Genomic DNA, 22,196 nt, shown 5'->3' on the forward strand with positions numbered 1-22,196 from the left:
TTTTCTCTAATTAAAATAATAGTATGGACTAAAATGATTTTGCCCAATACATTGGATCAGAACCAACCCGACCCGTTAACAATTTGCTCCGAATCCAATATCTCCTTCTTCTTCTTCCAAATCCCCTTTTAACATTTATTCAATATACTTTCTCCGATCTCTGCAATTGTGAAGAGCAATTCAACCAAAATTCTCAAGTAAGTAATCTCTCTAATCTCTTCTACAAGCATAATTGTTAGCTTCAACACTTTGTATACAACAAATTACCTTAAGATCTGCTAAAAATTACCTTAAAAAATGTCTTGTTTAGCATTATCACTTCAACCCACAAATGGACCCGACATATTGCTCCAAACCCGTGAATGGTTTCCCCCATCTCGCGCTTTAATGGCACTTTCAGCTTTCCGCCAAACACGCCTTACATTTTCTAAACAAGCTAATGGACCCAATTCCGATGCATTATTATCGTCTTCATCTTCGGATCCATCGGTGTCACTTGGTGATGACCCACTTGCTGCTTCATCGGGTCAAGTAATTGTGGGTGTTGAATCGAAGTATAGGGTTGTTTATAGGCTTGTGAATTCGATTTACGTGCTTGCGATAACGACGGTTGATGATGGGGGTGATAAGGAGAGGCTGGTTAATAATGTGTTTGAGTGTATTAGTATTGTGAATCAAGCGGTTTCCGTTGTGGTTACGGCGTGTAGGGGAGTGGATGTGACACCAGAGAAGTTAGGGAAGAAGTACGCGGAGATATATATGGCGTTGGATATTGTGTTGAGGGGGGTGAGTAATATTAGGTTAGCGTCTATGTTGGCGTCCATGCATGGGGAGAGTATAGCGAAAATGGTGCATTCGTCTGTGAATACGGAGAGTAAGATTAGGGGAGGGGATAGTTGGGGGAATGTGGAGGTGCATTCGTTGGAACAGGAAGGGGGGGTGGAGACGTTTGAGAAGACGGTGTTTGAGTTGCCTCAGGAGACGTTGGATGCAGGTGATGAAGTGGCGGCTAGTTTGGCGATTAGTGGTGGGGGAGAGAAGGAGGAGGAGAAGATTGAGGAGATTGAGGTTGAGAAGGATCCATTTGCTGCTAGTGATAAGATTAATCAGCCGGAGTCGTTGGTGGGTGATTTTAAGAAAGATAAGGGTAATGAGAGTTCAGATGTTGCTAAGGCATTGGCGGGGCTTGACGTGACTACTTTGCCACCTGCTGCGGCTAGTCAGTCGACACACATTGGTGTGGAAGGGTTTGAAGGGGATTACGGTGGGATAGAGTTTAGTAATGAAGGATCAACATTGCCGGAAGATTTTGAAGGCATTAATGATGCTTGGGGTGGTGGATTGGATGCTTCTGAGTATGTAGGTACGAAAAAGGTGAAGAAAGATCAGGGACTTGGTGGACTTGAATTACTGGCGACTAGTGAACCACCAAAAGCTGCAGCTGGAGCCACTGCTGAAGGTGGTGCTGGGAAGAATCTTGAGGATATGTTGGTGAAGAAAATGAATGGTCCGGAAATGTACATTACTGAGGAGATCAGTGCTGAGTTCAGAGAATCGTTGCTTGCTAGAGTTGGTTTGAAGGGCGTTGTTTACTTAAGAACGCTGCCGCCAAAGTCTTCTGATGATAAGGAAACTGAGTTTTCATTCAAGGTTGAAGATACCGCTGCTGTTAAGAGGTTTGTCATGCAAAATTCTCGTGTGAGTAGCCTTGGGAATGGTCTGTTTCATGTGAAGACAGCACCTTCAAATGAGCCTATACCAATCATTAAGTACAGTTTGCTACCACGTTTAACTCCATTGCCTTTAAGGATTCGGCTTGTTAAGCGTCTTAGTGGGACATTACTTTCTGTAATGCTGCAGTACGTTGTAAATCCTGATATTCCAGTTCCATTAACCGATGTGACCTTTGCCCTGAAACTGCCAGTGGACCCAACATTATTGAAAGTTTCACCTAAAGCTGTGTTGAACCGCACTGAGAGGGAACTGAAATGGCATGTTGATGAGATTCCGCCCAAGGGTCATCCTGGCAAGTTGAAGGCGAGGTTCCCTATAGATATTAATGACGATGATGATTCGGTAGAGCTTGAGCTTGTTGGTTATGTAAAGTTTTCATCCCAAGGGACTAGATCTTTGTCTGGCATTTCACTAAAACCGGCTTTAGAGGGCAAGAATGATTTTTATGAAGTTGATCACAGGTATTCGAGTGGAGTTTACACATGCAACTAAGAATCAACGATTTCTTTTGTTGGTTTAGAAATTTTGTGTCTTTGTGCTTTCTTATTTTTAACATGGTGTGAGATGTCAAAGTATTTGCAGCTTTCTTTGAATGTACTAGCATGTAATCTAGATTTTCTGGCTTTTGAGGAATTCTTTTGTTTAAATCTTCTGAGTGTTTCTCTTTATGCAATGGGACAGAACATGTTGATATTTGATATATCTTGTCTAAATAAAGTCTTCTTGTTTTCTGGATCCGTCATCTAACATCATTTAGTGTAATATTATCTTCAAAAGCTAGTCTTTGTATTAACTTTGACCCAAGTCATATCTCTAACATCATTTAGAGTCTTGTTCCCCTCAAGATGTCATGTATATGTCCTTACATGTGTATAAGCACACTACACATACATATACGCATGTGCAGTACACAACACTCTCCCTCCCTCTCTTTCCTTTTTCCCTTTTTGGTTGATGGAATATGGAAGTGTCTTGATAAATATAAAAATTGAAGATAATTATATTACTCCACCTTTTTTCTTTTGGGTTTGGAGTTTGGTCTTTCTATGTGTCAAAAATGAATCTGAACTACAAAGCGAGCTATAATGTTTTTTCCATTTTTGCGGGTGGTGGTGGGATATTTTATATGTAGCATTGAAGTACAGATCCTAGCTGTAAGGTGGAGAGGCTCACACTTTTTAAATTTATCATAAGCAGAAGACTATTACGTTCATGGTGCTATACAGTGTCAGATCTTGGTAAGCTAGGAGGATTCCTCCAAGGTACATAGTAACACACAACAAAATAAGCTTGGAAGGACTCCTTCCATTTACAATGACATACCTATGAGTTTAAGAAAGCATAAGAGATATTGAAGAATTCAAAATGTAGATATTGTTAGTCTTCTTAATTCTGAATGCTGAAGAAATCCCATATATCCATTCTAATCAAGCCTATAAGTTCCTCAAAAGTGCGCAGAGAAGAAGAGGATACATTTGATCTAGTGGGCAGATGTGATAAGAAAATGGGGGATTAGGGATTAAGAACTTAAGACTACATAACAAGAGTTATGTTTAAATTGTTATATTGATTCAATAATGACAGGGACTAGGGAGAAACCGTGGGAGAAAGTAGTGAGAGCCAAGTAAGGAATAGTGATGGCACGAGTTGAGCTTAAACGGAATAGTGAGGATTCATATAGCCGACCTCAACTTGTTAGGGATGGAAACATTGTTGTTGACTTAGTAGTAGTAGTAGCAGCAGCCAAGCACGGAATGGAAAATCACTGGCTTATATGGAAGATCGTATATGCAGCCTCTCTATCTCACCTCTGAGGTAGTGGTATGAACTGTGTACACTAACCACCCTCCCCAAACCCCACTTTGTGGGAATATGCTGGGTATGTTGTTGTTACATATAGAAGATCGTATCCGGTCAAGTGGGCTGGCAATGTAGAAACAGATTAGTAATCTGTGGGAAGACTTTATGGACGTGGGTAATGGATTGAAAATAAGACCCTGTCAGGATAAATGGATGGAGAATAGATCCCTTCAGGAGCTATCCTGATCTCTATGAGCTGGTGAACAACAAAGAAGGCACCCTGGCAGGCTGCTTTACTGGATACAAACCGGAATCTGCATCCAAGGAGGAACTTTCAGGATCAGGAATTTGGAGATGTGGTTACACTAATCAGCAGATTTGCCGACATGAGAGTAAGTGTACTCTCATCAGGGCCATCAAAATAGATGGAATTTTTGATGGAGAGGTATCCCATTGTCCATGTATAATAATGTGGAAAAATGCAAGCCTCCTGAAGTAAGGTGAGGCCCCCGTACACTCTACCCTCCCCAAACCTCACTTTGTGGGAGGACTACACTGGGTCTGTTGTTGTTGATGCAAGCCTCCCGAAAAGCTAAATGCTATGTTGTGTGGACTCTTCACTTTCGATGCTGCGCACCCGTGTCTGATTCTCCAAAAATACGCTAGTTTTGGCGAATCCGACACGCACCCATTGACATTTTTGAAGAGGCCAAGCAACATAGCTGAAAAATGGCTGCCGTTGGATAGTTGTTCATGAAGCTTGCTTGTCACATGATAATCTGCAAAAGAGGATTGCAGCAAACCAATTTGTCCTATTTGTTCAAAGAAAGCGCAGGATCAGTTCATCTGGTTCATGTCTCTTAATATATTTGGAGAAATGTGTGTGATGCCAGGAAGTTCGGATGCTGCAGTTATCAGCTGGTAGGACAGAAGATGCAACAACAACAACAACAAACCCAGTGTATTCCCACTTAGTGGGGTCTGGGGGGGTAAGATGTACGCAGTCCATACCTCTACCTCTGATGAAGTAGAAAGGCTGTTTCCGAAAGACCCCCGGCTCAAGTCACGAGATATCACACAAACACGAGATGGAAAAGGAAAAAAGGAACATATGGAAGCTCATACTATTAAGTATATTTTGGACAAGTTTGGTTAGAAAGAAACCGTAGGTGTTTTGAAGATAGGGGTTTATCCTTTTGTTTTTTTTAAAGTTCAAATGCTCAGAGAACCGTGTATATTTGGTATAGGAGAGAGGCCAGACAGGATCTGAGTTTGTATCGTTGAATTCTCAGAAGACCTGAATCCTATCAACTTTTGTAACAGATTAGTACAAACTTGGTGCTACCTTGGTAAATTATTTTTTTCTTATAAAGAAGATTATCTGTAGGGTGTCAAGCACACTGACCCAACTTGTTTGGGACTGAGACATCGTTGTTGTGTTAAGCAACCTCATGTTCAACTAAATCATGACTAGAGCTAATGTCAAGCCGAACAGCAGATTTTGGTGCTATTGATGGATCTGAATTATTAGTGGAATGTGCCTAGAGAGACAGACAGACAGTCAGTATATACATGTTTGATGAAATAACCATTGTTTTATCGACTCAGTTATCATTCATTACCTGTTGTTTCTTTTGCTTCGGTTATCATTATATGTCGTTGCTACTGTTTCCTTTTTGCATTATCTTCTTTTCCTTTACATACTTGATTTTGATGTGTTTTACCTGAGCCGAGGGTCTTTCCGAAACAACCTCTCTATCTCTGCACAAGGTAGGGGTAACGTTGCGTACACACATGTTGTAGTTGCTTATCGACTCAGTTAGAGCAACCATGTATTCTGTACGAGTTAGTCGACTTCAATTAAGCCAGATTGTTTGTCTTTAGAAAGAAGCCATTCTTTTACACTAATTTTTTGAGTCTTTCAAAAGCCCAAGGGCATAACAGAAAGCTATATGCTGTTGTAATATGCAACTATGTTTGCAAATTCTTTGATCAGGAACAATGCTTTCTTATGCTAAGATTTTATCCTTTGAATTTGGTTATCAAGTGCTAAAATACACACTTAATTTGGAAGTACAATGTGAGACTGGCAAGTGACCAGTTGGTTAATTTTGAAATGTAGTTTGAGATTTTGACATACCCATTAAAAATGCAATAATCATAGTGGCTGTTTGATTGCATTACCTTCTACTATCGTAACTTTATTTCTACAATTTTTTTGCGAAGCAAATTTGGTCCCATAAATAAATACAACAAAACTTATGCCTCACAACTTAATTTCTACGGAACTTACGCAATTGAATTAGGTCATGGATACGAGTACTTTGATCCACAAATTTCTATTCGCTAAGTAAGAAGGACAAAAATTAAAGACCGTCCCATAGAAAGACAATTCGTGCAACAACTTTGGTTGGTACTTGGCCATAGGCCCAATGGCCAGACATGAGCACTTAAATCTCATCACAGCATCTCATTCCATGTTTGTAAAACTACAGACAAATGTACAAGAGAATTTATTGGTTTTGTAGCAACTCCTAGTAGTTGAAGCCAAGTGGTGATGCCTAAAACATGTGCTTGTGTGCAATTTCTTTTGGTGTGTGCGAGAAAGAAATGCAATAGCTTGTTACAAAAGAGATGAGGCATAAGATTGATAAAAAGCCTCTCAACTGCATTAGCAGAGCTAGAATTTTCACTAAAGGTACGTAAAATATATAAGTATACATACGAACAAGCCTAGAGAACTACAATATTTACATAATACAATGTAATTTTCCGATGAAGGGGTTCATGAACCCCCTAGCTCCACTTGATCCTGAGTGCGCGTGTGTGCATGAATCTTGAAATAGCATGGGTTTCTTTTTCAATCACAATGGCAATCCGCAGTACAAAATTTCCCAACTTTCACTCTTATTACATTCAATTTGAGAATGAAATGAGCATAATCACGTAGTGAAGCAAGTCAAGATTGCATGGAAAAGTGTCAAATACTCTTTTCCACACCATCAAGCTTATGTTGTGCAACAAGTCAAGACTGCATGCCAAACAATTATACACTACTTTGATGGTAAAAAAGACAAGAATGGATAGGCACTTGTATAACAAAGGTAAAACCAAAAATTGAGCTTAAGAGTGTCAACTTGCTCACATTTCTGAGTATTGATCTACCTGATTTTCGATTCCAATGTCTACTTTTATCGCCTCATGGCCTCACTTAAGACAGATATTGTGTAAACAAACAATAGGAGGCAGTTCCCTCATCTTATCGTTGTGCCTAACATTTGTGTACATTCAAAAATTTAGAGAAAGTAAGGTTGCCGATGACCTGTGAGGCGAGGGGGCATGGGTAAAGCAGGTAACCTGATAGTCAGTCTTGCTCTTGCTGTTCATCTAGACTGTATATAGCAAATGTAAATTAGTAAAACAAGGCGAAAATGGGAGGTCAGAAACTTCCAACATCCGGGCTTCCCTAGAAAAGAAGTGCCAACAACTTGTTTAGTATGTTTCACTTGTGAAAGTTTGTCTTCATAGTAGCAACCTCTTGCACAATATTGAATTCTGATGGTCCATGATTGTCGATTAATCCTCGAACTGACAGTTCAGGCACAGGTTGTTTTCCTTTAAGCATCTCGTGATCTATAAAGATGACAACGACTGTTATATCATCATGAATGAGCCTCCTGTCGCCCTTGTCATACTTCTTAATGTCATCATACTTCAACTTTCTTCTCGTTGCTGCCTCATCGAGGGCTGATACAATAAGTCTTCTAGCTATGCCCTGACATTGAAGTAAACACAATAAGTTTTAACCATACAAACATGACATACAACAATAACAACAACATACCCCAGTGCATTCCCACGAACTGGGGTTTGGGGAGGCTAAAGTGTACGCAGTCCATACCACTACCACAGATGAAGTAAAGAGACTGTTTCCGATAGACCCCCGGCCATACAAACATGAAATATTATCAAATAAATGAGAATAACTTCGTCAGTGGCGGAATAAGAGAAAATTAAAGGAGATACCTCTCTAGGGTTGTTATGCACAATTTCCGCAGCCTTTTGATTGCTTAAGAGTTCCCACAGACCATCAGAAGCAAATATAAGAAATCTATCACGCCGTTGTAGCTTTCTTGAACATATAGATGGATCAGCACTTAGTACTGGCCGCCTAAGAGGTTCTTTAAGGTGGAATTTTCGGTACTCTGGACCAAGAGCGAATTCCGGCTTCTTCAGATATGCATCTCCAATTGATCTAGATACCTAAAAGATGCAAAGACAAACATAAAGGAGACAAATATAACTAATCAAAAACAGGCCTACGGATTTGGAGAATTACATGAAATCAACCAGGAAAAGGTATGGTGAGAAAATGAACAAGGAGAGCCAAGCTTAAAACATGAATACTGCATACTTATTTTAGACAAGTAGAATAAGTCGAAATAATATATAGCAGTAGAATCACTTGCAATATAAAAGATCTACGTAAGACATTGGAACCAATGAGATTCTTGATGTAGCAACTATCATGAAAGTCAAAAGTAATATACATTAAAACACAAAGGCTTGTTAAAAGGCCGAGGCAGATATAGTTCTATTCAGTATATTTGGATGTACCTAACAGCTTATTTGGGTTGTCACTATAACGGTAGATCACTTCTCGAGGTGACAAAACGGAACTTGATAACACTAAGGAGTATGATGAAAAACTAGATTGCTTTTGATTAAAAAGAACGAGCATCTATCATGAGATGTCGGAACATAAAAATTCAAAATGGCACATAATTAACAAGTTTGTGTTCAATATTATATTTAAAAGCAAACCTGTATAATGCCTTTAACACGCCATGCTCCATTGACATTAGCTACAATGCATGAATCGTCTGGGTGCGACGACATCAATTCCTTCCTAACCTTCTCGATACTGGCATTATGATCCTCAGTCAATTGTTCAGCGACAATCTTATTGAATATTCCTTTATGACCTAATACTGCTCTAGAGTCCCCGAGGTTAGCAACATATAATGTCCCTTTCCAGATAACACCAACCAAACAGCAGCACCCATTTTTCGCAATTAATGGTGTAATACCAAATGCCCTTCTCACATGCGAAAGGAAGCCGTCTTCAGTTGCAGCGAAGGCAGTTTTAAGGACTTCTTCATCTATTGTTCCATTTTCTCGAGCAAGCTCTGTAAAAAAAAACCGTGTTTAGACCTGCATGGCCTGAAAATTCTCAAGTAATAAATGAAACAACAGAAGAAATTAGGAAAAAGGGGGTCTTATTCATCACAACAACAAGTCAAGAAGACATTCATCAAAGCAATTAGCCAACACAAAACAACCAGTCAGAAGAGATGGAACGGTAAGTTAGCAGATGATATTATTGTTACCCTGCAACGCTTTAGTGAAGTAGACAAATAATAGTTTGATACCGTAAGACTACCCCAAATATCAGTCTGCAGGCTAAGATAGTCTGGCTATTAAAAGGTGCTTGCGTTGTATTCTACTGATGATGTTTACACTTCCCATTTAAACATAGCATTCCTTTCAATTTCAGAAGAAGAGAGACTAAGAATACTTGTATGTTGCTTTCCACCATCAAGAGTACCAAAAAGATGATCATGTTTCTCTATGTCACTGTTCGTGCCTCCGAAAAAACTTCCTATAAACTAAAAGCAATTGGTCTACAGCAACACATAAAGGAGAAACAAAAGTCTAAGCTCTCAGAGAGTTGCAAGACCCTTATATTAGTGACAACTGAAACCTTCTTTCTACCATACACTTACTAACACAGCTACAACATGCACTATAGCTGACATAAACAGAACAGAAAAATGTCGCAACTCTGCCATATACTCAAGAAAATCACTACGAATATCTTTTCTTCCAAAACATGAAATCATAAATTGCTGTTATGAAGAAGTTAAATTTGCAATGCAAAGGAAAAAGCACACCATATGAATATCATTTCTTCCAAAACATGAACTGTCAAATGTCACATACTCGAGAAAATCACAATCAATATCCTTTCTTCCAAAACATGAAATCATAAATTGCTGTTATGAGGCAGTAAATTTGCAATGCAGAAGAAAAAACACACCATATGAATATCATTTCTTCCAAAACATGAACTCTGTCACATGTCACATACTCGAGAAAATCACAATGAATATCATTTCTCCAAAACATGAAATCATAAATTACTGTTATGAGGCAGTAAAATTTGCAATGCAAAGGAAAAACACACCATACAATATCATTTCTTCTAAAACATGAACCCTGTCACATGTTATAGACTCGAGAAAATCACTATGAATATCATTTCTTCCAATACTTGAAATCATAAATTGCTGTTATGAAGCAGTAAAATTTACAATGCAAAGAAAAAAAACACCATATGAATATCATTTCTTGCAAAACGCGAACACTGTCACATGTTACAGACTCAAGAAAATCACTATGAATATCATTTCTTCCAAAACTAGAAGTCATAAGTTGCTGTTATGAGACTTTAACATTTACAATGCAAAGCAAAGAACACCATAAATTCCATTGTCAAAGACTGTGAAAAGATACGGCAGTTGGGTCTAACTCAACCCCAAAAACTAGCTCGTGAGGGGAGGATTACCCAACTCCGTATAAGCAAACCACCAGTCTAATTCAACAATCAATGTCAGACTCTTAACAGACGGCAACAACCATTTTGAAAATAAGTACATCAAAAAGCAAGGCAATAAAGAAACTTGATCTCACTCATTAAATCCACGAAAAGGTGATCACGGACAAATTTTGCAGCCTCAATGCCACCATGGCCATCATAAATCCCAACGAAAGTACCTTCGCTACTCGTATCAACCAAGCTATAATCTTCACATTCTTTATTACCCTGTACTACAGCAAAAGAAAACTCCCCACATGAATGTTTCTCAAGGTCTCTAAACCATAGCAATGGATCATCTTCACCTCCTATAACATCATCTTCATCCTTGCTCATTGGGACATATCGACTTAAAGGTCGCCAACAAGCTGATAGCCAAGAACACATCCTTCATTTCCTTCTTACACTCCAAAAACTGTTAAATGGTCAGCTAAAAGCTGATCAAGCATTCCAACTAGCCAACTACAAATGCACCCCGAAACTCCAATCTTTCAAAAGAACACTAAAATTTCAATCAAAGAATCCGACAACAGACCAATAAAAGTTCTTGAATAATCAATCAACACGAACCCCAGAAGCCAAAAATGCCCAGAAACACAAAATTCAGTTTTTCTGAATTCAAACAATCAACACTAAAGTTTCAATCTTGATAAACTAACCCCCAACAAAGAATTCAAGAACATACACAACATAAAATTCAAGAAACCCCCACCTCTATTCTCACATCAACAGTAAAATAAAACCCCACACGAACCCAGATTTCAGTTTTCTTGAATTTCAAACAAACAGCACTAAAAATCCAATCTTGATCAAACAACTACACTAAATCCAAAACCAAAAAATACCCAGAAACAGAAAATTTAAGAACCCCACTTTCTGTTTTCACATCAAAGCCATAAAGGGTCCGAACAAAACACAACAGAAACACCAAAACCAACACACAACTGATCAATGTAGATTGAAAATAGATTTTTTTTCTTAGAGCTGATTGCAGTTGTTTGTTGAGAAGGTTTATAGGGTGGGGGTGGGGTGGCGTGCGGGGTGGGGGTGCAGGTGATTTTGTATTACAGACAAGAGAAAAGTTCTACTTCCCCCGGACAAGAAGGGGTGGCAGTTGTATGTAGGCCCTCACTCTGTACAAATTTATACTCTCCCACCCATAGAATTGCCGTCGTTGTTTAACTGGACACATATTATTTTTTAGAAAAAAGTTTCATATAAGTTGAAACAGATAGTGTATAAAATAAAAATAAATACTCTCTTCGTTTATTTTACTTGTCGTGTTTGGATGCTCAAGAATTAATTTGATTAAATTATGAAATTAAATTGAATTAAATTAAGAGACTATTTTGAAATTAAAACTTTGATATTTCAGACAAATTGTCTTTTATATCTTTTTTTAGACTGTATTTTATCTTGAGACGATGATTTATTACAAACAATTTATCTACCTTACTTTTGAGGTAATGATACGAACTGTGTATATTCTACTTTTTTCAAACTCCACTATACAAAAATACACGATATATTGTCGTTGTATCCTCAAAAGTTCAACAACAACAACTTATCAAGTGGTTCTCACAAAGTAAGGTTTGAAGCGCATAGAGTGTACGCAGTTTATACAACTACCTCAAATAAAGAAAAGAGGTTGCTATATTCGAAAGTTACTCGAAAAGTTATAAATTACAATTTCTCTTGTATTAATATATTAAAAATATACATCTTATATTATTGACTCTCGTAAAACAAAACGTGATAAATGAAAACGAATAGAAAAATAAATTTTATGTACTATTATATTATAATTACAATTTATAATAAAAGATGAATTGAACACCTCAAAAGTTATGTTATATCTTGCTTAGCAATGCATCATGTAGTTACTTTGATGACACATCTTATTCTTAAAGGGGTTTATTTTCTTCTATATATATTTTATAAATTTTTAATTAATGTAGTTAGCATAAGAATAAAGATGTAAGTAATTTTCAATAAAGTGGTTGAAAATAATTAAATTTTAAATAAGATTAAAATAATAAAGTTCTTTCGTAATTGTGAAATTGAGATACAAACAACAACAACAACAACAAACCCAGTGTATTCCCACTTTGTGGGGTCTGGGGGGGTAAGATGTACGCAGTCCATACCTCTACCTCTGATGAAGTAGAAAGGCTGTTTCCGAAAGACCCCCGGCTCAAGTTACGAGATATCAAACAAACACATAGTACAGCACAGAAGCAGATGACATAACATAGATACTGCAGCCATAAGGAATATAAAACAGAGTAAAGCAGGAATGCAGGAATATAAAGCAGAGGAAAGCACACAGATTCGTAACAAACATAGAACACGGAACACGGAACAGAACATTGAATACGGAATCATACCAGGAATACACCCCCACCAATTACCTCCCTACATTAGCGACCCGAACAGGCCCTAATCCTCTGCCGTAATTCGCGTCTTCCAGACCTTCCTATCTAGGGTCATGTCCTCGGTAAGCTGTAACTGTTCCATGTCCCGCCTAATCACCTCACCCCAGTACTTCTTCGGTCTACCCCTACCCCGTCTAAAACCATCCAACGCTAGCCTCTCACACCTACGGACCGGGGCATCCATGCCCCTCCTCTTCACGTGTCCGAACCATCTCAATCGTGCTTCCCGCATCTTACACTCCACTGAAGTCACCCCAACCTTCTCCCGGATAGTCTCATTCCGAGCTCTATCCCTTCGGGTCAGTCCACACATCCAGCGCAACATCCGCATTTCTGCCACCTTCATTCTTTGGGTGTGGGAGTTCTTAACTGGCCAACACTCCGCTCCATACAGCAAGGCCGGACGGACTACCACCCTATTTTAATACATCATAGTTATTAAGTAGGTGGGAGATTATAAGTATCTTGTAAAATTAATTGCGATTTGTATACATTAATTCAAACATTGTAATTATCAGATTGATGGAAGATAGCAGGTAAATCGTGAAAATAATCTAGATGTTCATATTTAATCCAAACGATATTGTTACATGAAAAAAGGTAGATGTAGATATGTACCAAAAAATTACAAATATTTTCTGTATCTTAATTTATATGATATGATACATTTTTATATTTATATATTTAAAACAAATTCACAACATTTATTGAAAAAATAAAAAGTATGGTTGTTAGGTGTAAAAGATTAATTTAAGAAATGAAGTGTTTGCTCATAATGTCTTGTCAATGTTGACGTAAATCTTAAGAAATTATTTAGATCAGAACATCAGTTAAATGCAATTTATTATATAATAAAGATGGAATTAAATAAAACTTATAAAAAGTTTTGTAATCATAGTCATTTAATAAACATGAATGTCAATTTGCATGTTAAGTGAGTGTATTGACTTCTATTTAATCTTATTTTTATTACAAAGAAGTCAAGAAGTTGCATATGGTCAATGCAAGGCTCTTTTTATTTTTCTGTTTCTTTTTTTAATTAACATAAGAAAAAAAAAACCTAATTAGATATATAAAGTATCTCGAATTCACGTAGAGTTCAGGGAAGGACTGCATCTCATAAAAGAGCAATAAAATAAAGAGAAAAATGTTCAAAATATATGTAAATTTTGACAAAATTTGCTGTAACACGCCTCAACTTTACAAGGGTTCTATGACCCCCTTGATTATTTATCATCGTATTTTTGTGGCATATATTTGCCTAGTTGGACCACTGCGTGAATACACACACTAAGCGCACGAGGGTCTGAAGTAGTCCAACTGAACAAATATATGATATATAAATATGATAATAAATAGTCTAGCGGGTCATAAGACTCCCACAAAGTTGAGACATGTTACAACAAATTTCATCAAATTTAAATACTAATAGACAATCAACAATAGAGGATTTATATTTTTTATTTTTTCTTAAAAATAATAACCTCGACTAATTTCACGGAGTATTCATTACTTTTCATGTCTAAAAAAACAAAGAACTTTCCTATCAAATAAGTTAAGCACAAGTGACTCGTGAAGAACTTTATAGTCTATAGTGCTATCAAGAACCAATTTTCACCTACATTACCTTATCCAAGAAAAAGAACCAAAAAAAAGTGAAAGAGACTTGTGACAGAAACATACAAAATATATACGTTACACTTTGCGAGATTTCTTTCATATAGTCTTATCGTATATTTTTGCAAACAGTTATTTTCATAGCTTAATTTTATGATCTTTTAATCATATGATGATAACTTTACTAACTTTGCGTATGATGTGACAACAATATATATATATATATATACTATGATTTAAAAAAATCAACAAAACTGAGGTTGACTTTAATGTTGGTTGGAAAGTGAAAAGAAGAAAATGAAAGCAACAACTGACGTGGATTAATATTTAAGTTGAATAAGAATGAAAAATTTTATGGTGGGAGAGGTGTGTCAAGTCATTTTTATATGAGGGCTTTAATTATTGACAAGTGTATATTATGGGATCACTTCTTTTAATTTTCCTCTAATTTTTTTTTCTTTTTAGTTTGTTTACTTAAAACCTTTGATAGCACATCATTAGCAATTACTATTTCTTTCTTTTCAAATAAAACCCTCTTTTTGACTTTATTTAATACTTGATGTTTAATTATAAAAATTTCAGTTACTACATAAAATTTTAAAAAGCACTCATAATTTATTTTTTGTATTTAAGGGATAATACTCACAAAATATTTGAACTTTGATTGAATTTTCAGTTGAGTATATTGAACTTTGCGGGGGTTCTATTACTCCCTAGACCTTTTTTTTCGTATTTTAATTGCATATATCTGTCCACTTGGACACATGTAAATAATACTCGCGCTAGTAGACGTGTAACATGAAATCCACCAGCCGCCAAGACTGGATATAAAGTTTCGGGGGGAATTAAATCCACTTTAAAAAGTCTAGGGGTAGACCCCCACAAAGTTCAGTATATTCAACTAAAAATCCGGTCAAAGTTCAGGTATTTTTATAATTATTATCCCCATATTTAATGTATGTTTTAGAAAAATTAGTTAACTTTGGTGATTTTGCTAAATTTTAAAAAATTGAGAGCATAGGATTAAAATTTTAAATAAAATAAATATATATATATTTTTAATTTCACTGTGAAGTGCATACTAAATAGCATAACAAGTTAGATTGAAAGAATTAATAACGTTCTGTAATTAGTATTTTGATAATTAATTCATTAAAGTCATTCCCAATGAACAAGGATAGAAATAAAAATACAAATATTAAGTTTTAACCATTAAGTTATTGTATAAGAATAAATATGCGTTAAAATGACAATCCTTTCATTTTCTTTCATTTTAAAAACATAGTACACAAAGTACCACGACACTAAATATGAATATACAGAAAAAAAAAATGAATAGTGTACCGAACAATAAACCAAAAAAATAAATTAATGACTTCATATTGAGAAAAAGTCAAAATTCAACTTATTATATTTTATTACAACAACACCACCAATTCAGTAAATTTCACAAGTAGAGTGTGAAGAGATTTGAATGTATATAGATTTTACCTGTATTTCGTTAAAGTAGAGAGGTCTATTACATTTTATTAATATGATAAATTTTAATTTGGCAAATAAAAAATTCAAACATAAATAACTGACTAATAATCAGACATATATATGTATTAACATAACACAGAGAAGAAAAATGTATGACTGAAGATAAAATAACCGAGAGAAAATAAATATATGATTGAACATAATGCAATTGAGTAAAAGGAGAAATTTATGAATAAAAAGTGATCAACAAAATAAGTAGAAAGATTAAAAGTGTAAGGGGTCGTTTGGTAGAGTGTATTGACAAAAATAATGCATGTATTAATTAATGTGTATTATGAATACTTTATTTGGTACAATTTTTAGTCAATGTATAAGTAATAAGGCATTAGTTATACACTCTATTGTGTATTAAGGTGTGTATTATTAATACCGTCCATTTTCTATGTATTAGTAATGCAAAGTTTTTAATACATGCATTAACTTATTAAATGACCTTAATACCCCTCAATTTTTCTCTCAAAATATTTCACCATTCTTTTTCCCGCCACTTTAATTTGCAATAGTGAATTTTTTTAAAACATTTCACAATTTTTTTCCCCACCATTTTAATCTACAACAATGAATAATTGATTTAAATAATTGTAACATATTTTTGTTTTGCTTCGAAGGTCTTTAAAAAGATTAAAAAAAATTGAGACTATTTCTTAATTTTACGTCTTATATTTTATTTTTGTTTCGATTATGTTAATCCGTTGGCATAATATTTCATGCGCAAAAACGAAGGTCTTGCAATTAATCCGAAAACTCTATATACTAGTTCAACAATACTAATTATATTTGAGATGACAAAAAAATTTTATTGCAAAAAAGTGTACAAAATCAAAGAAGGGTATTTTTATAAATAAACATTTCTTTTATAGAAATTATGTAAGACTATTATTTCTTATACATCAAACCAAACAATGTATAAGAAATAATACACGCATAACTAATACAAGCATAAATAATACAAACATTATTAATACAAGTATTACTAATACACTATATTTTACATCGATCTTATACACTCTACCAACCGACCCCTAAAAAAGGAAAATCGGACTAACATTGGAGAGAGGAAAGAAAAACGAGAGAGAGAGGCCATGGGAGTGGGCCCACATCTTCTTTTTTGCTTGTAAAATAATTACCCTCTTACGCCAAGTCATATTTGTGCCTCTTCCACCATAAAATTTTCCGAATAAGAATATGCCAAATGTCAGAAATTTGTCATCTTGTATGTTTGGATTGTTCTTATATGTAAACATAGGAGCAATGTTGTACAATCTGTTTTTTAAGTTATATTTGTTAAAAATTTCGTATTTGAGTCCTGAATATAAAAAAGTTGCTTTCTTCGAGGAGTGTGATGCGAAGTCCCTCCTCCAAAAGAAAGTGGGGCGAGCACAATGATTAGGTATCTCGTACTGGAGTCGTGAGTATGTCTTCATCCTTATTAATTGAAGGTTTTGGGTTCGCGCATTGAGTATAAAATTGCCTTTGTTAGGGAGCAGTGATGGATCCAACCAAGGCCTCTCGGGTTCGGCAAATCCAGTGCTTTGGATCAAACTTTATATATACGTGCTAAAAATAAATATATAAAGTTAGATATACGTTTAGAACTTACAATGTCTAAATTCTGAATCCGCTAGCTGTTAATTAGTGCCAATTCTTAATGAAGTTCCCATCCCATCCTTCTTGATCATCATTCATCAATCCAAGACACAAAAAAAACTTAATTACAAACAATAACAACAACAACATTCTCAGTATATTTCCACAAACTGGGGTCTGGCGAGAGTAAAGTGTACGCAGTCAATATCACTATCTCAAATGAAGTAGCGAGACTGTTTCCGATAGACTGACACAAAAGAACTTATTAAGAAAAAATTTTGTTCATCCACTCAATACAATTTGTAGACTAAAAGGGCAGTCCGGTGCACTAAAACTCCCGCTATGCGCAGGGTTCGGGGAAGAGCCCTACCAGAAGCAGAGGCGAAGCCAGGATTTTAGGTCGGTGGGTTCAGAATTTTAAGACAAAGAGGTTCGAACCCACGTCTTTGTGGTGGAAGACATTTTACTCTCACCTCTCCTCCGCTGTACCAGCGTCCTATGTTTGTACGTGAGTTCGCAGCTATATTTTTTTTATATTATTTCTGAATTTTATAGGATAAATACAGAGTCTGCGTAAAAGCTACTGGGTTCAGCCAAACCCCTACATACCCTCTAGCTCCACCTCTGACCACAAGGATGTATTGTACACAATCTTACCTTGCATTTCTGCTAGAGGATATCTCCAAGGCTTGAATTCGTGACCTTTATATCAGATAGCAGCAACTTCACCACTTACAATTTGTAGACTACATTGACAAAATCTAATAGTATTTGGTCAAAACTTTTAGTGAAGGCAACTTTCACAGGAACACAACAACAAAAAGAATTGTTAACCAATGTCATACTACTAGTACTTGTAACATAATGATAACACTAGTAGCTTATTACACTAATTGAATGATAAATCTTGTCAACAACACACATTCATCTATGTATAATGCCTTGGTATAAGTTCTTCTGGTAGGTTTTGCTCAGCATCTCTAATGGTTGTTATGCCTGGACTCTGACTGTTCAATGCAAGAAGTGCGACGGCGTTTCCATTTCCAACATTTCTCTGAAAGTGCATGAGTCCTAAGGGGAAAACAAACACATCCCCAGTCTGTATGACTCGTTGGATCAAGCGATTCTCAGGGTTTGAGGTGACGAATCCAACATGTAACGAGCCCTCAATGAGTACGAGCATTTCACTGGCTCGAGGGTGAAAGTGTGGAGGGTTAACTGCGCCCGGTGCATAGTCCACTCGAGCCATTGAAATGCCAAGTGTGTTGAGTCCTGGTACTTGAGCTACACTGACAGGAGTCACAATTACACCAGATTGTGTGGTTCTGTTTTTAGGTTCATCCAAACCACTATAGTGAAAATCATTGGCTTCTGCTAGCATTGGATTCTTGCATATGAAACCATTTAGCATAGCTGATAGATTAAGCATGAAAAGAAATCGTCAGAGACAGATCTAAGACGCGTTCTGTAAGTTCATATAACAACAATAGACCCAGTGTATTCCCACAAAGTGATGTCTGGGGAGGGTAAAATGTACTCAGTCCATACCACCACCTCCGAAGAAGTAGAGGGGTTGTTTCCGATAGACCCCCGGCTCAGGATAGAGAATAGTACACAAGGTCGTAGTGAAACATGAAGCAGGATGGATGACTCCAGATTCTGTATTCGCCTTTGGAAACAAAACCTTTATATAAGTTACATGCGGAGATCTTAGTGTCAACGACATGCATGGTTCTTAACAAAGAGTTTAACTTCTATGCACTAATATGGGTTCTGTTAGTTAATATATGGACATGTAAAAAAGATTTAATATGTGTACGTATAACTATATCGGTCATACTCCAGATTCTGTATTCGCCTTTGGAAACAATACCTTTATATCAGTTGCATGCGAAGATCTCAGTGTCAACGACATGCCTCTTATGAAAGAGTTTATCTTCTATGCACTAATACGGGTTCTGCTAGTTCATATGTGTACATATAACTATATCGGTCATACTCCAGATTCTGTATTCGCATTTGGAAACAATAACTTTATATCAGTTGCATGCGGAGATCTCAGTGTCAACGACACGCCTCTTATAAAAGAGTTTATCTTCTATGCACTAATACAGGTTCTGTTAGTTCATATGTGTACATATAACTATATCGGTCATACTCCAGATTCTGTATTCGCATTTGGAAACAATACCTTTATATCAGTTGCATGCGGAGATCTTAGTGTCAACGACATGCCTCTTAACAAAGAGTTTTAACTTACATGCACTAATACGGTTCTGTTAGTTCATATGTGGACATGTAAAAAAGATTTAACATGTGTACGTACATATAACTACATCGCTCATACTCTAGATTCTCTAGGAAACAATACCTTTATATAAGTTGCATGCAAAAATTTTAGTGTCAACGACATGCCTCTTCTATTACGATATGTGGAGGGATCTATCTTTCTATTCGTATATAGTTAAGTAGCGTAACACAAAGCAATTTATCACACCATCAGGTCAAGATAGACTTACAAATAACTTGTTATAACTGGTTAAAATACACTGATACGCTATCAATATTTATAAGTTAAAATTTCAGTGCTTACCTAAATTATCTGGAACACAAAAGTCTTGCAAAGGGCCACATTCAAATGCCAAACAAGAACAGAATAAGTTGAAAATCAAGCAAATTAAGATGATTTTTATGGCCATTTTTGCAAAGAAAATGTTGCAAAGTAGACAAGTTTTTAAGTTTTTTTGAATGATGAATTAATGATGTGATGAAATTCTGAGGCTTTTCTTTAAATAGTGTTGCTATGAAATCATGCTTCTTGAATTTATTTGGTTAGTTAGATAAAAGCTTTGCTAGTAATTTATGAATTAGCACAATTTTAGCACACATAATTTCTTGATTAGTTTAGGTGAAAAGCCCCCTTTGGCTGCACCAAGTGGCCAATTAAGTAACAACTAATCGATTATAGATTATTAGAAAGAGTAAGCAAAAATGCTGAAAAATACTCCGTCCATTCATTTTTACTTGTCACTATTTCACTTTTTGAGGTCACCCGTATGAAATTTGATCAATTTTTTAACATGTATAATTTAATATTATAAATTGAAAAATTAGACAGTCGAAAACTATACGAAAAATGCTTTAAGTTGCAATCCTTCTCATATTAATATGATAAAAAAATACATATTAAAATATTAATCAAAATTCATGCAAGTTGACCTCGAAAAGCGAAACAACAACAAATAAGAGTTAACGGAGGTATAGTAAGTATCAAAGCAAATGTTGACTTACAATAATACTATTGCAAGAAGAGAAGTTAAAATCAATGTTGTAAATAATAGAAATTAGGGATACGTTTGGTGTGATGGATAAGGAGAGATAATCGTGGTATAAGTTCTTAGTATTCCTTAATCTCTTGTTAAACTTATCTTAGGATTAATAATTAATATTCGAAAAATCTGATTGTATTCTTACTTTGATGACCTGTAAGCACGGCTCAGAAAAGTTCTTAAATTAAAGACACATAGAATATACGAAAAGTTTTTAATTTATGGTCTTAAATATGTTACGTGGAATGTTAGAATTAACGAGTTGTCAAAAATGAAAAGAAATTCTTTTTGAAATGAACTAAACAAATTAAAACAAAGACAATAATTTATATTGTTGGCGAAAATGATCACAGGATTAAGTATTGATGGTAAGGCTGCGTACAACGACCCTTCTCTCGATTTCCTGCATAACAAAAGCTTTACTGTATCAGTGCAAGTGTAAGTTTTTTACACAATATAAATAACTTTTATATAAGTCGCGAAAGAAAAAAAAATAGCAATTCAATGTTGTCATAGTAAAAAATATAATACATAAACAATCTCAGCTAATATCGATGCCCTTCAACTTTGAAAACGCACAGATAGTCAATTGTATAAAGTAGAACAAATAAGGAAATACACATTTTATATGGCACAATACACGTAGGACGTCACGTCAGTTTAAATGTCTATTTATACATACCCAAAGTTCAAGGGCTCATTTATCTATTATGCCATACGAGAAGTACCTTCAAAGTCATTTGTAGAAGTATCTAGGTACTTCTTCAAATTACTACTCTTTCTAGGTACTCAATCTGCAATTTTGTCAAATTGTGCAACCGGGTTTTCGGGTCAATAAACTGAAACAAAAACTGAAAAATCCCCAAATCATTTTCATCAAAAAATGGGGGATTATCATTTTGTGTACAAAGATGTAGAAGGAGCATCAACACAATGGGATGATATACAAAGAAAGCTTGGAAATCTACCACCAAAACCCCCAATTTTCAAACCCGACCCGTTTACACCGGCTGAAGATGAAGGTTCAAAGGCTAAAGATAAAGATTGGATTGATGAGAAAACTCAAGATGAGCTTGATGATTTAGAAGATGATCCTGATGTTAATGATGATCGTTTTCTCCAAGAATATAGGTATTTTTCTTGCTTTAATTTATCGTGGTTGGTAGAGTTACCTGATATCTGGTGCTGGATTTAGTATTTATCGTGGTTGACACAGTTACTTGGTATCTGGTGCTGGGTTTAGTATTTATCGTGGTTGACGGAGTTACCTGGTATTTGTTGCTGGATTTAGTATTTATTGTGGTTGGCAAAGTTACCTGGTATCTGTTGCTGGGTTTAGTATTTATCGTGGTTGATATAGCTAGCTGATATTTGTTGCGGGGTTTAGTATTTATTGTGGTTGATACAGTTACTTGATATCTGTTACTGGATTTAGTATATATCGTAGTTGATACAATTACCTGATATCTTTTGCTGTTGGATTTAGTATTTATC

General features: G+C 35.7%; 4 protein-coding genes across 4 annotated transcripts in view; 2 read left to right on the forward strand and 2 right to left on the reverse strand.

Moving 5' to 3' along the window:
- The first annotated feature begins 45 nt into the window (after positions 1–45).
- LOC107843950 lies at positions 46–2,469 on the forward strand. The gene has a single exon (XM_016688396.2). The coding sequence runs from the start codon at positions 298–300 to the stop codon at positions 2,224–2,226; it is 1,929 nt and encodes a 642-aa protein (XP_016543882.1). The 5' UTR covers positions 46–297; the 3' UTR covers positions 2,227–2,469.
- Positions 2,470–6,566: 4,097 nt separating this feature from the next.
- Positions 6,567–11,377, reverse strand: LOC107843952 (probable protein phosphatase 2C 43). Its single transcript, XM_016688397.2, has 4 exons — positions 10,288–11,377; positions 8,359–8,723; positions 7,561–7,797; positions 6,567–7,309 (listed from the first exon to the last, which is right to left on the reverse strand). The coding sequence occupies exons 1-4, from the start codon at positions 10,577–10,579 to the stop codon at positions 7,037–7,039; spliced, it is 1,167 nt and encodes a 388-aa protein (XP_016543883.1). The 5' UTR covers positions 10,580–11,377; the 3' UTR covers positions 6,567–7,036.
- A 5,330-nt stretch (positions 11,378–16,707) lies between these two features.
- LOC107845179 (putative germin-like protein 2-1) lies at positions 16,708–20,141 on the reverse strand. Its single transcript, XM_016689428.2, has 2 exons — positions 19,967–20,141; positions 16,708–18,786 (listed from the first exon to the last, which is right to left on the reverse strand). Exons 1-2 carry the CDS (start codon positions 20,070–20,072, stop codon positions 18,302–18,304), a joined length of 591 nt encoding a protein of 196 aa, XP_016544914.1. The 5' UTR covers positions 20,073–20,141; the 3' UTR covers positions 16,708–18,301.
- A 1,280-nt stretch (positions 20,142–21,421) lies between these two features.
- The window catches only part of LOC107843953 (phosducin-like protein 3), a 10,833-nt gene continuing 10,058 nt past the window's right edge, over positions 21,422–22,196 (forward strand). Inside the window, exon 1 of the mRNA XM_016688398.2 lies at positions 21,422–21,833. Coding sequence (XP_016543884.1) covers positions 21,586–21,833 — 248 coding nt within the window. The 5' untranslated portion in view covers positions 21,422–21,585. The remainder of the gene's footprint in view (positions 21,834–22,196) is intronic.

The sequence above is a fragment of the Capsicum annuum genome, chromosome 10, assembly GCF_002878395.1.
Source record: "Capsicum annuum cultivar UCD-10X-F1 chromosome 10, UCD10Xv1.1, whole genome shotgun sequence".
Lineage (NCBI taxonomy): Eukaryota > Viridiplantae > Streptophyta > Magnoliopsida > Solanales > Solanaceae > Capsicum > Capsicum annuum.